The 17,759-nt window shown below is 44.6% G+C and overlaps 1 protein-coding gene across 1 annotated transcript in view; it reads right to left on the reverse strand.

Moving 5' to 3' along the window:
- Positions 1-409: 409 nt before the first annotated feature.
- SLC20A2 (solute carrier family 20 member 2) overlaps positions 410-17,759 on the reverse strand; it is a 31,169-nt gene continuing 13,819 nt past the window's right edge. Inside the window, exons 7-10 of the mRNA XM_062574440.1 lie at positions 16,732-17,320; positions 8,132-8,317; positions 7,360-7,444; positions 410-2,018 (exon numbers count right to left, since the gene is read on the reverse strand). Coding sequence (XP_062430424.1) covers positions 1,854-2,018; positions 7,360-7,444; positions 8,132-8,317; positions 16,732-17,320 — 1,025 coding nt within the window. The 3' untranslated portion in view covers positions 410-1,853. The remainder of the gene's footprint in view (positions 2,019-7,359; positions 7,445-8,131; positions 8,318-16,731; positions 17,321-17,759) is intronic.

Genomic DNA, 17,759 nt, shown 5'->3' on the forward strand with positions numbered 1-17,759 from the left:
AGAGCACTTGCAAAGCAGAAGCCACGCTGTTGTGGTGAGGGCAACACTGATGGGTCCCCAAAAGGTGCAGGGGTTCCCAAATGCCTGGCAGAAAGCAGCCCGGTGGACAGGAGGTGCCAAGACACCCTTTGACCTCATGTGCTCACTGCAGGAACAGAGCCACCAGAGCAGGCGGGAGCAATGTCAGCCCAGCAACAGAAATAAATGGGGGGTGGGGTCATTAGTGCCGTGCAGAGCTCTGGTTCAGTGCCTCCAACCCCAGACCCAAGCGGACAAAGACTAAAAAGCAGCAAAGTTGGCACTAAGTTGCAGGATTCAGCTGCCCAGAGTGGGGGAAGCTCTTTGCTTTTGGGCCGTTACAGGCAATATGGATGAGCAACACTCAAAAAATCCAAGAGGCAGACGGTGATAGGGGCTGTTTATCCTTTTATTATAAATTTAGTATGAACAACCAATGGAAAAGTCACAATGGAGTATCAAGAACACTTATCAAAATTTTAGCAGCATTTAAATGGTAACAGATTCCCAACCTCATCCAGCCACCGCTTTACCCTTGCGTTCTCCCCAGGAAACAGTAACCTGAACCCAAATGTGCTTTCCAAAGCTGTGCAGGGGACGTAGCTGGTCATTTCCCACTCCGAGCCTCTGGGAAAATCCCAAGGGGCTCCTAAATGCTGGTTACTGCGCGATCCCTGCTGCTACGGGGCTGCCTGGTCGGAGCGTGGGATGCCACTCGCCTGGCGGACCTCGTTCCAGCTTCGGGCCTTTCCGCACCAATGCCGGCACAGAACTAGCGCCTACTTTCTACCTGCTGCTATTCCTCAGCGCTGGCACAGGGCTGTGGTGCAGACCCTAGAATCCCACTGAGGTTGTGCGGCTGTGACATGCTGGATTAAAATAAAAAAAGAGGAGACGGACGGTCTGTTCTCATGCTGAAACCGATCGTAGGACAACGGGAAGCAAAGCCTTGTAAGGGAGACAGTAGAAGGTGAGCAGTGAGATACTTCAAACCACAAAATGAAGCCAGTATACTATAGTCAGATGTGGACATTAGTGTTATGCCTACTGAGTAACAAGAACAAGTAGAACCAACTCTTTTTTGTGTCTTTTTTTTAAAGTTACATTAAGCCACGAACAGTGCTCTCTCTGCGTTGCCAGTGGCAGTTTAGTGAGAACAACTTTAAATTAGAGGTGGGGAAAACACAACACGTGCCTACACGTGTAGACAACAACATTAATATTGGCAAGCTATTCCCCTGCTTCTTTGGTACTTCCTAAACTTTCTTATCCAAAATATATAAGGGAAATGCACCATTTAAAAGTTATCGTTTGTAAGTATTTACAGAGCCATAACCGTTATGCTATGATACACAAAATTCAATACGATATGAACAGAGTTATTTTAGGAAAAGCACTTCTGCACATCTTGTTTTGTTCCAGTATCTTAATAGCTTTAAAAAAACCCAAGTATATGCAGTCCTGTACCTCGCTTCTTCTTATATCAAATGGACAAGAAACATTTCCTAATCCATACTCTTCTTCAAAAGATTAAAAAATCGCCACCAAAATGATACACTATGTACAAATTTTACTAAATATTAAATTCTAGGCAATTATTTTCACCTCACTGATAATATAACTTAGGTATTGTTACCTACTATATGCATATATATTTCTTTAATATATAAGAAATGGCACCACATCACCATGTCACCAATATGACACATTGTTATGTACAGTAGATAAGAAGTTAGATATGGAAGATGAATCCTTTCCAACTAGTTCTTCCTGGGCACTCTTCTACCCTCCGTAGTTGCTTGGCTGTTTCCCCTTTTCCCAGAGAAAGAGGCTCTTCAGACGTAAGGCAGAATACCATACATCAGCAGCGCCATCACGCCCGCACTGAACAAGCCAGCAACTGGGACAGTCACAAACCAGGCCAGAAAGATGTTGCGGAAGAGACGCCAGTCAACAGCTTTCTTGGAACGTATCCAGCCAACGGCCACCACAGAGCCCACCTTGGATGTGCAGGGAGAAAGCAAAAGAGCGGGTGTGAGCTACACGTCCAAACACACGTCAGACTCCCATGGCCAAACCAATGCCAGTCAGCTGATACCCAGCAGCGGTACCAGAAACCAGAGCACTAAAATGAAGCAGCCTCTGATGGTGACGGCTGTTTGCTGCTGGGGTGGCAGGACATTAGCACTTCCAGGTTGCTATCATCTCTCTGTTTCTCAAAGTTTTAACTGTTTGTATGGCCTACTTGGCATACAAACTACCTGGACCTCCCCTCCAGGAGAAGTCTAGCTTCAGGAGGGGAATGGATCAACCACCAAAATACCCTTGGAAGCAATTGCCAGCAGGGCAGTTGGGTGGCTCTGCGTCCTCGGCTGGGTCCTCTCTCCCACAAGTTGCAATACTACCTGTGGACAAGGCTGCATGGGGGCCTGCCCAGGGGATTGCAGCAGGACGATAATCCAGTAACAGCGAGTTAATGTTCCCAAGGAATCACTTTTCATCCGGCTATTGTCATGGCCTCTCGAAGATAAAAAGCACTGCGGCAAGGGCAACGCTGCAACCTAACTACCTTTGCTTTCTTCAAATGAATTTTCCTCTCTTGCAGCCTGAAACACCATCCCTGCCTTCTCTTCCATGCTTGTTTTCTTAATTAGAGTATCGGTCCCTGCCTCGAGAGCAGAAAACGGGCAGCTCACCATGTTGGGGAGCAAGGGGAATGATAAATGCCCAGAGAACAGGGAACCAGTGAGCAGGCTGAGACAGGACAGGGATATTTAATCTTCATATTTTGTTAACACCTATTCATCTTCCAGCTACTGCATAACATGTCTTTTAAGAAAAGGGAGCTCTTTGCTGAGGATGCTGTTGCTCTCAGTGAATAAGGCCTTCAAAAGTTCTTGCAACAGAACAAGGGAAAACTAAACTTGATATTATTCTAAGGCTGAAAAGGCCTTCAAGAAAGCACAAAACATCTTCACGGAGCAACAGGACTAACACTTTGAAGGTCAACTTCAAAACCGTGCCAAAGGACTAGCGTGAGTTTACCTGAAACACTGCGATTTACAGGAGGCATGAAATCCAAGGGAATAAAACAAAAGGCTTTTTTCGGCCTCCAAAAACCATGAGGTTATTACACTTGACCCAAGAAGGAAATCTCTTAGATAATATTTAACCTAGATAAACCCTAAACAGACACTATGCTAAGCTGGGTGTAGTAGGTGAGGTGTTATGCCTGGCTGCACATGCTTGGCAGGTATTCAGAGAAGCGACAGCTCGCCCAGCTGAGAGGAACCCCTCAGTTCCGAGTATCTCAAAGGGTTAATCCCCGAGAACAAAGCTCAGTTCTTCAGCAGCCCATTTGCCAGATGCTGCTTTATGTTTTGCCTACTTTTAGCGTCAGTCTGCTGCACTGCAGCGAGGAGTACTGCTCGCTGCTCACAACTGCAGCCTGCAGGAGATAACCACTCTGAGTCCTTCCTGAAATTTAAAAGGTATCAGCAATGATGGCATTGGTAAACTTTTTCAAGCGTTATTAAAGTTTAGTTTATTAATAATGATTTTGATGGACTAAAGGTTAGGAGAATAGCTGAAACGTCAGGGTAAGAAAACTAAAGCCACCCGCAGCCTTTCAGATGAGATCTACTTTGAGATTGCTCTGAGATGGGTGCAGTTTGCCTTCAGTATACTCTGCTTAGCCGTGGAGCTATGAAAATGCTCTTGGCTCTCTTGCTCCCATGCAATTTGTATCATAATACTTTGCAGAATGTTATACTTCCATAATAGCAACACAGGTTATATTTACAAGACCCCAAAGTAATAACAGTGGCAAAACAGAGCTGACAGAATGACCTCAGCAAAGCCATTTTTTTGCACTGGAAACCATTTAACTCCCGCACTTTCATTTGCTTACTATGTGAATGCATTAAATCTGTTAGAGCTTAGCAATGCCTGCTGCTTTCTAGATCTCACATACTAGAATAAACAACACTGTACGTAAGGTTCAGTCCTGACCGTTTGTCTCCCAGAGAAGGTATCATGCAGCAAGGCAAGGTCTGAATTCACAGCACACCGGCAAAATAGCTTTGGCTGCTCTTCTTACATCTTGGAAGCAGCAACACACGTGAAGTTCCCCCTACTGGAAGCACCTAACTTCCTCAGAGGAAGTTTCAGATGGATACATTTCCCCCTGCAGAACCTCTTCTATGCTGTTTTAAATTAATGTTAAGACCAGTCAGAGACATCTTGGTCATCTATGCTGGCCTTTCCCCCAATCTCCATGTATGTGACCTGGACTCCTGCTCCTGGGACATATATGTGGCACCTTTAATTCTACAGTTACATCTCAGAAACTTAGAAACTCTCCATCTGCTAAAGCAAAAGGAGCTGATGGTTCGAAGACCAGAATTACTTTTTTTCTTTGCAGCAAAAATCCTATTAAAAAAAAAGTCACCTGACAAACCCAAAACACACAATTAGCATCGAGAACATTCAAGTTGCACAATCTGTCTCTGAAGAAATTAAGGGACAGCCTTTCTTTTTGCTAAAAACAGCACAACAAAAGGGATTTCTGTTTCGTGGTTCATGCTGCTCCTTCTTTGCCAGCAGCTGATCTAGCTGCGGAGCATTCATTGGTCTGACGTTCCTTCAGCAAACGTTAATTTTGTGATGAAGCAAACAAAAGGGAAAGAGTTCTTCCCACTCCCTAACGCTACAGGCTTAGACTCACCTCAAACCCATTTACTTTTTTATTTCAGTGGCAAAATAAATGGCAACTGCTCCTCTGATACGCCTGTGCCAAATGCAGCAGGGAAACAGTATGGAAGAGCTGGCAATACTTTTTGAGAGAGACATTTTACCATGGAACAAACAATTTACACAGTTTGCATTATTCCTTTACTGGTCGCTGGAGCAAAATAACGAACAAGGCTTCTATAGGCGTTTGCCTTATCCTACATCAGCCCATTGGGAGCCTTCATCTCAAGATCTTATTTTGCCAAAACACAGTCAAGTGCGGTAACATGACATCCTGGCAGAGTCCAATTCTACTGAGAAGTGGGTCTTCCCATCAGGACCGATCTGTCTAATTATATGCAGCAAACTCTAGTTAGCAGATGTAGACTTGCTGCATTAACTGCTTTCACGAACATATTCTTTAAGAGAATTATTTTGCTCTGCAGTTGGGAAAGACCAAGCCTCTCACCATGTTGAGTCAATGAGTGCATTTTAATGCAGCCATCTCAGTAGCTTTCGGCTTCCAAGTAATTTTCAATTCCAAGACAGTATGTTTGTCTGCACCAAAGTAAATTTTATCTCTGATGATGGTTGACTAGAAGTGCTTCTGCCACACAACTCAGATAATCAAAGCTGTATTATTCTCCCTGGCAAATACTTCCGTGTGCGTTTGTTTTCCAATCAGTCTCAAGACAGAGGTTTTAGGGCTAGAATTTTTTAAAATGGCTCATGTTGAATTTTGGGGGGTCTTTTTTTTTTTTTTTTAAGTTTTGATTCAGAAGAACCAGAGTTAGGCCAACACTAGGACATCTGAACAGCCTTTCAGAATAGCTCAGTCCTGGCTATCGCTCAAAGAACTTTAAAGCAGAGGAAAGAAATGCCTTTGCAAAAGAGGAGATTTCTGAAGAAATGGTTTCCATCATAAAAGGCCAATTCAACAAACTCCGGGCATTTGTCAGGATGCGCACATTTCATTGGTGCTTTCACTGGAAACCAGGTCAATGTCACGGCCAAGTCCGGCTGGCCTCTTGCCAACCTGCCCGCACGCGGGACTGGTGAGCCTCGAAAATCTGCCTGCTCCAGCCCCAGCCAAGGCTGCAACGCGGTCCAAGGCCCTCCCGGTGCAATGGCAAATCCTACCGGATATGGTGCCCCGAGGGCTTTGCAGTACATTCCAAAGCAGAGGGCCTGGCATACAGACAGCTCTGAGTGCCAAGGGGTCCCCCAAGACTCAGTTTTGCTTAGAAAAAAAGCACTTTGGGGGGATTCTTTTTTTGAGCAGTTTGGCATGCTTTTTTTGCTGCTGCAGAACAGAGCATATTTGGGGAAGAGGAGGAAGGAAGGGCTTTCTGACCTGGGAGTTTCCTGAGGTACCAAAATCCAAAATCGTAAATGCTCCAATGTGCCATGTTGCCTACAAGCAATGTAAATGTTTCCTCCCACTGTGACAGCTTATCATATGACACAGTCAAATCCTGCACATTACCCAGCTTGACTGTACTATGAGCTGGGCTTTTTTGTTTTAAAAAATACACCGTTTTTAAAGAACTAAGTAATTATAGGAGCCATATTCAGTATTATAGTGCACAAAAGTGAGGATAAGTTAAAAAAAAAGGAAGAAAAATAAAAAAGGTAGTAAAATATTAACTTAGAGATGTAACAATATTTTCACACGGGTAGCTCTAAAACACCTGTAATCGGGATCAAACACATTTATATTATTTTAATAAGAATTCTCTGTTAGTTCAATACGATCAAGTACGGATCAAAGGCATTCCAGACTTTCGTGCAATTGCTTTTAACCCTGACTTTGCTTCATGGTACTTCCTTTGAGTACATGTCTCGTTATTTTGTAATTGCAGCCTGGCCGGTGCATCGCATAGCGAAGGCAATCTGCAACAATCAGCATTGCTCAGGTTTGGTTATAGGTTGTCCTAGTGATGTGATTTACTGGTAGGATCACTGCAAACTCGAATACCTTGCAATGGGTGGAGCTTATTGGAATACCCACATTTGAGGCTACAAGTACCGTTAGCGCACACATTACTTCAATGCAAAATCCACTGTGAAGAAATAAAAAAAAAAAAACAGAGACAGATGGAAAACCTGTAGTAAAAGAGTTACATGCAGGAAATCCCATGCCATGCACTTATCAAGAAAGTGAAGTATAAATGACGAATGGTGCGCAGCCTCTGAACAGGGGAGAAACGCTACACAGACAGGTTCAAATGGCACCTTCAGAGGAAACCAGCTTCTTCATTTCCATATGCCCTTGCAATTGTTTGCTTTCAAATTGAGCTCAGGTTTTTGTAAGCGATGTTTTTCTTTAACCACAGCTGTGGTGTTCATGCTCGGGTGGCTGCCATGCCCGATTGCAACAAACCTTACTGTGACAACCTCAATGTCCTTTCTGAAGCCTGATTTTTAAAATGTTGCTGGCATGGCTGAGACACAATTATGCACCTCCACATAAATGTTCTCAGCGAGTGGCTTTTTGCCCTTTGCTGTGTTTCCCTGGCTAAAACGTGCCATTATCGACTGATCTGAGCAGCACAATTTAAGATGAATAGTCCAGACTGCCTTGTCTGCAGTCACTTGGCAAAGGCATACCTTGCAGTGTGTAGTACTGACTGGAAGTCCAACATTGGAAGCTACCACAACTGTGAACGCCGAAGCCAACTCAATAGTGAATCCACTGCAGGAAGCATAAGAAAACACTTCACAATCACTCTTGCATCAGCTCAGACTGATACCATGCAGTGCGCCAAAGTCTTACCCGTTTCTTCTTCAATTCATTATCTCCAGCTGATTTTTTCACAGAAATAAGTTAAGAGAGCAAGGAACTGCTGAATAACGGAAACAGTACACGCGAGTCATCTGCAGTGAACCCGTCCACATGGCTCATTGCATCAGGAACTTTTACTACTTTATGCTGCAGCAAATCATGCCTAATTAGCAATTTGGTTAAGCAGCAGCAGAGGTCTAATATGCATTAAAGACAGAAATAACTATAATAAACACTGGTTTTAATGGGCTGAAATGCACAGAGAAAGCCACTGTAATCTTGGCACTTCCAAATGCAGTAATTGGACCATCACCTTTTGCCGCATTAATTAAGATGTCAGCATAATGCTCACAAGTAGACCCCTGTGCCTCATGAATAGACCTCAGTCTCATTCCATATTAGTTTACAGAGATATTTTTCTTTTTTTCTCTTTTTCTTCCTCTTTCTTTTTTAAGAAAGATGGAGAGGTTGGAACAAGGTTATCCTTCAAATTAAAGCACAAGCAAATCCAGCAAACAAAATACTAGAGCGGCAATTTCTCAGACTAACTTCACACAACAGGTTCGCACAACTGCAACTGCAAGTTTTTGTACCTACCTTGACGGTGTGATTGGTGTGAGGTCTTTACCCATTGTCTGGATGACTCTTCTACCCCAGACCCAGAGACCCACGCAAATCCCAACACCTCCGTAAAACAGCAACCACACAGGAGTTGATGCTTCTTGCATTACGCCACCTTGGTCGTAGATAAGCCAGAGAGCGACTAGAGGACCAATTGCATTGCTGAGGAAACACAAGAACACCAGAAATGAATGAACAAAATTATCTTCCTACGCATGAAGATACAAGTATTACCTGGTCAGAAAACCTGCAGCTTCTGGAGATCCTACCAGAATGCAACTGGGAAAGTCACTGAATCCCTTTTAAATGCATTTTTAAAGCCAGTTTAACTGTATCAGAAAGGACAGCTTGGTGACACAGAGCTAGCATAAGCCTTTTTCACTGCCCTGCTGCTCCTATCTAGAAAGTGTTGTACAAACCAAGCCACCATAACCTGATGTTCATCATTTACCTGAGGACATCTTTAACAGATGCAAAGTGCTGGGGGCTGAGCAATAATCACCAAGAGATGATGGTCCTTGGTATCACAAAGCTCAGCACACCTAAACAATGCTAGACATTTACTCTCTCTTACAGTCAGTGAGAAATTAAGCTCTAAACTCCAAGAAGTGGTCTTGGAGCAAAGGGATTAGGAAGAAATTTCCCCCTGTAAACAGGGAACAAAACCAACATTCAAGTTGCACAGCAAACTGAAGTACTTTAAAAATGTTGTTTGCTATAAAAGCAAATAAATAATTCTTAAAGATTCTGAGAAACATGCTGGAAATAAATCAGTGGGCTAGCATAAACAATAACATCTAGCAGGTCTGAAGGCACTGGGTAGCATGATGAATTAAATACATTTTAAATACAGAGCAATTTCCACTAGTAAAAATTCTTTAAGATTCTGGTCTGATTTGGGGGTTTAGTATACAGGATACACTGAGTTTCTGTGAAAACAGGAACGCAATGATAGTATGTGAAAGTCCACAGTGTCTGCATGGAAAACTCACTCTGCCTTGAAGGAAGAAGAGATACTTCATTGAGGCTTTCCTAATATCTTTAAGCTCACCTTAGGTGTAGATCAAATTACTGACTTTTTAAAATACCTTATTGTGCATAGAAAACAGAAAGTTTCTTCATTGTACCTTCAACGGGAGGATGCAGAAGACAGGTAAGGATAAGGACAACTGAAACATTTGCCAGATGAATAAAGTGAAAACTGAGCATCCCTCCATATCCTCTTTTATGACATGGGAACAACGTCCCTGTTGAAAACCACAAGTTTGGAACTAGCCCAGGCACTGTTTCCTACCTGTTCTGGAGAGATTATGCATGGATATCTGACTGTCCAAACAAAAATGAGAAGATAGAAAAGGCTTCAAAAATTACAGCAGAAAACTATGCTCTTTCGCACTAAAATCCACTTTTAATTGTTTGCAAATGCTACCTCTGAGAGTCAGCTAAATTTAACCCTCAAAGAAAGGTTATTTTCTTATTTGTGGCAGCAGAAGGCAAGGCAAAACTCTGCTGACCTAATCTTAGAAGATTTGACTTTGATCATGCTGCCAGATAGCTCAGAAAAGATCAGCTCAACAGCAAGCAACAATTCTGATGCCTCCTTTACATGAAAAGAAGGCTGCTGTGCTGCTGCTTGCTTCCTCGCCCAAGTTATAGCTGCTGTTCCTGCAAAGCTTTCAGGGCTTCCCATGCTGAGGGGGAGCAGCTCTAGAAGAAGTCATTAGGCCTGCCCCACCACAAAACTGCCCGAAGCCCCAAGCTGTCCTAATGCCATTGCTATGCGGAAAAGCATCCGGCTCACAAGCAACAAAGACCAGGATCTTCGTGCTGCATACGCCAGCTAGCAGACCACTACCATTAACTTGTCCTACCAACCATCCTTGGGACTAGGGAAAGTTCACCAGTAGAAGACAAACAGCCCCAACAGAAGTGTGAGAGAGACAACTCAACCAAAAAACACCAAATGGGGGGGGGGGGGGGTGTTAGAAAGGAGACTTCGCTGGAAGACCTTCTGTGGTTAACAGATGCTTCCTACTATTGAGTGACTAAGTCAATGAACCGTGAGGACATCGGCTAGACTGGGACATGGTTTTCACAGACTTTCCCGCAGGTTCTGTCTCATTTGATTCAAGACACAGTTATCAGGAAAGCAGACTTCTAATCTTCCATACGTTTGGTTAAGACTCATTTCACAAGACTCCTTCCAAGCAGCGATTTTCTCTTACTTTTCCACTGCAGCTCTCCTGCTTGCCTTAAACTCTTCCTTCTGCTGGAGGCCTGGTCTGCGAATGTCTGATTCATAGTTGTTCAGATGGAGAGGAAAAATGAAAAAAAAGCCTGACCCAGTGGGTCATAAAGCCAACCTTAGGTTTCTAAGTCGCCAAAGTGCTTTTGGACATGTTATTCGTGTCTTTCGGCTAATTCGAACACATGCGATTGCATCGTGCTTTCTAACTTGCCGCAAACTCTCCCTTTTCTGCCACTGCATCGTCCTGGCAGGCCCCCAGCGTACCCCAAGGGCGCAGGATGAGCAGCAGTGTGCGTGCAGCCAGCGGCGCCTCCCAAAGGCTGATGCATGAGGAGCCAACCTCGCCAGCAGTGCTTTGGCTTGCCGACGCCTGTCATGACGGTTATTCTAAGCGGTTCTGATCGTTTCCGAAGTGCCTTTGTGAGCCTCGTGATTATTTCGCTAGAGTTCTCGACCAGCATAAATTGGCATGACTGGTCTGACTGTGCTCGCTTACGCCGCCTGAGAGTCTGTCCCAGACCATTTATAAAGCTGTTGTGAAAGATAGCACTTGACAATGAATCTGAGCTATAAATAAGGCTGGCTTCTCCCCTTCCCTGTGAGACAGCTAGGCATACCAACAAAAAACACATTCAACTATCAGGAGATAGGCTTAAAAATTACCAATTGCATGCACACATATGCACAGTAGAGACACTTTTATGTGGCGTTGGGTCACAAGTTCTTTCTTCTTCTAAGTAAAAAGGGAGATTTCTTCAGTGACAGAAAGATGCTATCAGCTGAGGTGCTCTTCAAACCATCAGACCCCTGGAAGTTTGCCCTAATAACTTATGAATCAGCAACACTGCTATTACTTGGGTACTTCTTATTTTGGTGGCAGTGAGTTGCTTAAAAAGCAAACCTAATCATATTTGAATGCTACCCCCTGAATAAGCCTTGTGTTGGAACCTGCTGTTTACAGACTGTTTGATGACCATGCCGTGAGTCTCTGGTACCTGAAAAATCACATCGGGCACGTTTTAGCCATTTTTTCCCGGTTGAATGAAAGCAGCTTAACACAAAGGTGATCACCAACTCAAACTGAAGTTCAAATGCAATAGCCATACTGAACTTTCACTATGTAGGCGCATATGTATAAATTTTCCAGTCATGGAAGTATTTCCCAAATCTGGATTTCCTTGAGTTCGAGTGAACATCCAATTGGGAAAATAAGCAGGATGAGTTTTCTGTCTATACTGCATATTTTTTTCTTGCAGCTCACAGCTGTATACAGTAAAATACCCTAGCTGGTAGCAATTCATCCCTAAATCCTCTGAGAGAATGCGCAGATCTGTCAAAACAGCTACTAACCAGGTTTTTATTGCAGTTCGGCCACAGGGGAGCAGGCTGAGTGCTTCCCTGGCGCAGCGGCAGCGCCCTCGCTCCTGCAAGAGCAGGGCTCAGACTGGCTAGCCAAACCGGCCCGAGAAGCAGCAGCAGTTGCATTAATGTGTAATGCCTTTACCTTTAATACGTGGGGGCCGGATTCACCAGCTGGCTTCTGCTACTATAAGTCAGGGCACACAGCTCTTTTTGTCATCTCGTAGGCTTTCGCCTACGAAAACAGACAGGGGACCCCAGAGAGGGGCTAGAGGAGAGACGAGGCTATATATTTATAGGAGAAGCAAACTATCCGGGAAAAGACTAAATACTCGCACTGTAAGATGTGAAGGAGCATGAGACCGGGACTTTTTTCACAGAATAAACAGCAGGTTTTAATTGGCACTCCTCACGTCAACCTATGGCATCTTTCCGTGGATCATCTCGCTCTGATTGTACGAATGCAAGGAAGCGAGAGCCCCTTGGCGCAGGGGTCCTGGTTGCACCGTTTCCTCCTAGCTTTCCCATTCCCCAGCCTGTAGCAAAGCAGCTGGCAGGGCTGCCATTGTGCTGAGCGCAGGAGATGATTATTGGGTTAAACGTTCTCTCCAGCCATTATGAAAACAGCCTGGCAAGCTACCCGTGCTGTAGGGCACTTATGAATTCACATGTGTTTGCAGACTTTGGAAGGGAGCACAAGCCCTGCAGCTGCTCCTTGCACCACAAGCACTTTTGCAGTATCGCTGCAGGCTGCAGTACGTACAGCACTCAGCTCCGGATGATTAAGATTCCTGTTGAACGAACCAATCTAACAGAAAATAATTTTGGGCCAGCTCAAACGTTGGTGCATATAATCCCTGAGAAGCAACACAGCCCAGCCTCCCAATGGGTCTGGAAATCTGGCTCTTGAGCAAGCATTTAGGAAGCTGGCAGTGCTGTGTGTGTCACGCTCCTGGCCTGAGTCTTTTTTTTTTTTTCCATCCTGTCTTTTTATATATATATATATATATATATATATATATACGCGTGCTGACCTTGGGCCGCCCCACCGTGCTCCCTTTGCACCTAGGTACCGAGCCAGCGGGACCTGCATGCTGTGGCGCTGCACAAATTAAGTTGGATAGCCACAGTTTTGCAGTAGTTCTGCCCTGGCACACTTCACCAGCCACAGATTTCGCTCAGCCCACGCAATGCCACAAGGTTCAAGGCCTGGCACCACTCAGCCCAGCCCTGGCGCAGCTCCAGGATCCTCCACACAGCGCCTATAAGCTGTGTGGCAGGCGACGAGCCGAACGAAACAGTCACCCAAATAAGGAGTTACTGTGGCTCCCTGCTTCTTTTAAGGCGCAATGGCTCAGATGAGGATCTCAGCTGATCTGAGCCTGCACAGGACCCCTGACCGCTATGAACACTGGCTCCTCCAGCAAAAATTGCTGGTATTGGTACGATGCAAAAAAGCAGAGAGAGGATCTTTGAACAAACACTGGAGTCTACTACCCTTATTGCAAGTAAGTTCTGCTGTGGAAGGTAAAATACTGATTTAACTGTTTTAAAAACTCCAGAGCAAAAAGCCTAGATGACAAAACAAAGGAGATTTTTGTATTATTTCTTGCCCAAACTATGTAAGACACCTTCACAAAATGGAAAGTATTTCTGTGTGGCATCACAGTTCAGTCCATACTGTATGCTGCTGTCTTGTGCTTAAATAGGTTCTAAAGTTGGCCAAACATAAACTACCTGCAGTTTTTTATTTCTATATTAGCTTTTAGTTTGTCTCTCTTCAATCTTATTCCAATCCCTTCGAGGTTCAACTGCAGTCTAATGAAAAAAGAAATGGAAAACACAGGAGGAAAGAGCTGCAAGCTGAGGAAGGAAAATGCAGCTGGTTCAAATGATGAATTCCAGGGAATTTAAGTGGTTTGGTGCAATACATCGTGCTGCACAGAGTTTAAACCTGGTCTTTTATCCTATCCAGCTTCTGTCAATTCCCATTTTGATTTCTGAACTGTCTGCATCTGTAGAGATCACTTCTAACATACTCTGCTATCCCCTTCTGCTACGGAAAAGGCAAGGGATGCTTGCATAACGTGTCAGTCCTGGCGGAGTTTATATAGACATTACCTAAAGGGAACAAAGTGGTAGCCCCAGGGGCACCTCCTGGGGTGGGCTGCAAACTGCTCACAAAAAGATATTCCCCTGGAAAAGGGACAAAGAAAAGAATCACACATTTGCAGCACCAGTTAAAACCTTGGCAGACCTATCTGACCCAAGGGCACGAGCAAGTACTGCTTCCACAGTGCAACCTGACTGACATGGTACGCTCAGATTTCCACAGATTTCGCTGGGTCCCTCCCAAAGACTCTTCAAGAAACTAAGCTCTCGTGGGATTACAGGACAGGCTCTCACAGTTAGTTATTAATCCGTGAAAAAGGCAGATATCGCCACTTTTCATAACATAGGCAGGTCACCCTTCCTGGAAACAGTCTCAAGTGAACAAAGTGGTGGAGCTCACTGCTTGTATAAAAGCTATTCAGGACAGTCCTAATAGCACTTGCGAAGAGGAGGAAGAGGAGATCAGTATCTGGACAGCAGAGATTTATGCAGAATTCAATGCTGAAAAGTACCTGGGGAAAACCAAACCCACTTTTACCCCAGAAAATCCTGGGATAAAAGGCCATGGAAACAGCGATGCAGATAAAGCTCTGGAATGGGAAGCCCTTACCAGGCACGGACACTGGAAGCAGGCAGGGGACATTCAAAGAAGTATCAGTGCTGCTTATCCTTTTTCTTACATTTTTCCTCCCAGCATCCGCTCTGGCCACTGTCAAGTGTTTGGATACTGGACTTGATGGATCTTTGCTCTCTCCCGGGGCATTTAAAACATTGGTCCTGCTCAACAGGGACCATCGGAGGGGGGAAAAAAGAATAAGTTAGTTGCAAGTCTCCCTTCCGATCCAGAGGAAGGACAGAACTGCCCGAGGAGATCCTGGACTCCTTCCCAGAGCCACATCCCTGGGAAAGTGAAGCAAGTAATAACAACACTGAGGGCAAGAAGACTCTCCAGAAAGCATTGCTCTGAGCTGCTAGCACACGATACGGATGAGGAAGACAGAGATGTTTTTTGAAGTGTTTTTGCCATGAGCTGTGAGTTAAATTGGGTGGCTGACGAGGAGCGATACTTGCACTCCTTGCAGAGCAAGAGCAGAGTCTGCCCAAATGCCGAAGGAGGACTATGAAAGCTATGAGCGCTGTAAAGCCCTGCTGCACATGTTGAAATGGACACTTGCAGCGCGCAGCTGAAACCACAAAGGTTCAGTGAGGCAGGAAGTCGGGACTGCCCCAACTACAACCCAAATAAAGGACTGGTGTTTTTGCAAGCAAGTTTTCTGAATGTGCAGGCAGAGTGCATTTCTCAGGGGACTTTACCATGATACAGGAAAGAGCACCTACTGAATGTGCAGGACATTACTCCAGGCCAAGGGAAGGGCAGTCCAGTCCTATCCTAAAGGGAAAATAAAAATAAATTTTTTTAAAAAAATGCAGTGTCCCCATGGACAGAGCAAAAAGATGCAAACTGACCTTCAGCCACATGCCACGGAGATGGCAAGGTGCAATACTGCCGTGCAGATGAAGCAGTCTTACAAGGAAGGTGTAAAGAGCTCTTCCCTAAACCTACTTTTTAAATCCTCTAGTCAAAAGTCTCATACTTTATGGAATAAAATGGAGCTGGACCTTCAAAGGGAAAGAGAAGGGCAAACAAGTGAAGAGACACTACTACTTAGCGTGTGTCATGGGTGTCTGACCAGACCACGGCAGGCAAACAGATGCAGATAAACATGTCTAAGACCAACTTCATGACTCTGTCAGCTGCTTGAGTCAATACGAACATGAAAGAAGATGCTGTGATGCCAAAGACGGGCCTCTTGCAGGATAATCCTCTTGCTTTATTACCGGGAAATGATGCTAATAATGCCACAGGGTTCAGGGACAGAGGCACTTAAGCCAAATGACTGAGGGATGAATTCATTGGCTTCCTCCGTCAGAGAAAACAGTAACTCAGTGATGGCAGTGGCTCAGGATAAAACTCCTGCTGGGAAGTACTGAGCACCAAAACTATGCTAGGAGAGAGGAAGCTTCTTAAGAGAGCTGTGGAAATTAGCCATGGCCCATATCCTCTCTTTGCACAGGGCACAAGAATGTGTCTAGTGCTCCTAGGGGGTAACTCCTTTTATTTTGGAAAAAGAATTGTGGCAGTTGGAGAAGTTGCATGCTACTAACTTTAGTATGATTTTGATTTTAAGATCTCTCTATATCATTAGATCTTCTGCGCTTTTTTTTCTCTCCAGTGATATGCTGCCTCACACTGTCCTAGACCCTTCTTGTGCCCTAGAAAACTCAAAGCAAAAGGTTCAGCACAGGAAATGTGAGAGCTGCAGCTATCAGAAGGAAAAAATTCTTCACAGACCCCTTTTGCGCTAAGCAATGTGACGAGAGATGAAATTCAGCTATTGACAAAAATAGTCAAAACCTCCCATTTGCTGATGGTCTCTGATTTTGTAGCAAAAATAGGCTGTGAGCTCTGCAGCACATGGTCTGTCCTGTTTGTTTTTACAGTGGTCAGCATGCCAGGGCACTGATCCCTGGGAGAAGTTTCTGTGCTTCAAAGCTTGCCAAAATTAAACCTGAATTAAACTAATGACTCCACAATTATTTAGCAGAGACTAGAAAAGATGTTACCACAGAGAAAAAAATCAACTATAGATTGAGCAGTCCAACTTCTGGAAAGCACCAGGGACATGGATGTAATAAGCTTTGCTAACGTAGCACTGATTACCATCGGCTTAAAGAGTCACAAAAGTCTTCTGATAGCTCTCCCCTACCCCTCCCAGCTGTAAAATCCTGCTCAAAACACTTAAATCGACCACTGCACTTGATAAAACCACTGGCTTATGAGATCTCACCCTCTTACCTGACATCATTACCTCCATGGGCAAAGGATCCGAAACAGGCTGTTAAGATCTGGAGGAAGTGGAAAAGTAGATGGACCTGAGACATATCCTTCTCTTCCTTATCCTCTTCCACAGGATCATCCGGGGGCCGGTTGGGATCTGCCAACTCTGAGGCCAACTTCATTTCCACTCCCCCTTCCTCCGCCTCAATCTCTGCTTCGGCTACTGCGTTGCAATAGCTGGAGTAGCTGTCATAGCGAACTCTCTTCTTAGAATAGGAGACTGTGTCTCCCACTAACTTTTCACTGTCCTCTGGTGTTGACGTATCAGCTGCCTTAAAGGAAGAATGCACAGGCATGCCGCAAATGGCAGCTGTGTAACAAGTGTAACTGTTGTTGCGTCTTAACAGCTTATAGTTGTTTTCCTGAGCGGGCCTCTCATCGGTGGCCCGGTCCAGGTGAATTTTGTGTAGCAAGTCTTTGTATAAACCTGAGTCCTTGTGCACGGTGTGATACACGTGGCCGTCGCTCCTCATCTGGCCATCAAAGTTGAAGGTGCCATTGGAAATGGGTGATTTCACAGAGGTATGTGTCATAGAAAAGGCCCTTCCTGAAAAGGCAGAGGTACAGAGGTATTATTTCTAGGAAACAAAATACCAAAGCCCCCCCCCCCCCCGACATTTTAGGACAACAAAACAAGTGCAATTGGCTGAACGGACAGCAGCCCTGGAGTACAGGGTGAAGAAGCTCATTTGCAGTACACGCACTGAGTTAAAATAACTCAATCCGTTTTGAATTAAGTTCTCCCACTGTCTGTGCAAAATGAGCTTTGTCCCAGAGCTGGGTCTCTCGCAGATATCGCTGTATGACCTACAGAAGTCACTTAGGGCCAGTTATTCAAAGCAGAAGTTTAAATCCTTGTGTTCTTCAAAAAACCCCTTTCAAAAAATGTCTTGTTTGTAAAATCAGCTCTTCTTTTTCTGAGGTTTTGTCTACTTTGAATATGCATCACTAGCATTGCAGGAAAGTTGGTCTGACCATAATTTCAG

Source organism: Rhea pennata, chromosome 4, assembly GCF_028389875.1.
Source record: "Rhea pennata isolate bPtePen1 chromosome 4, bPtePen1.pri, whole genome shotgun sequence".
In the NCBI taxonomy this organism is placed as follows: domain Eukaryota; kingdom Metazoa; phylum Chordata; class Aves; order Rheiformes; family Rheidae; genus Rhea; species Rhea pennata.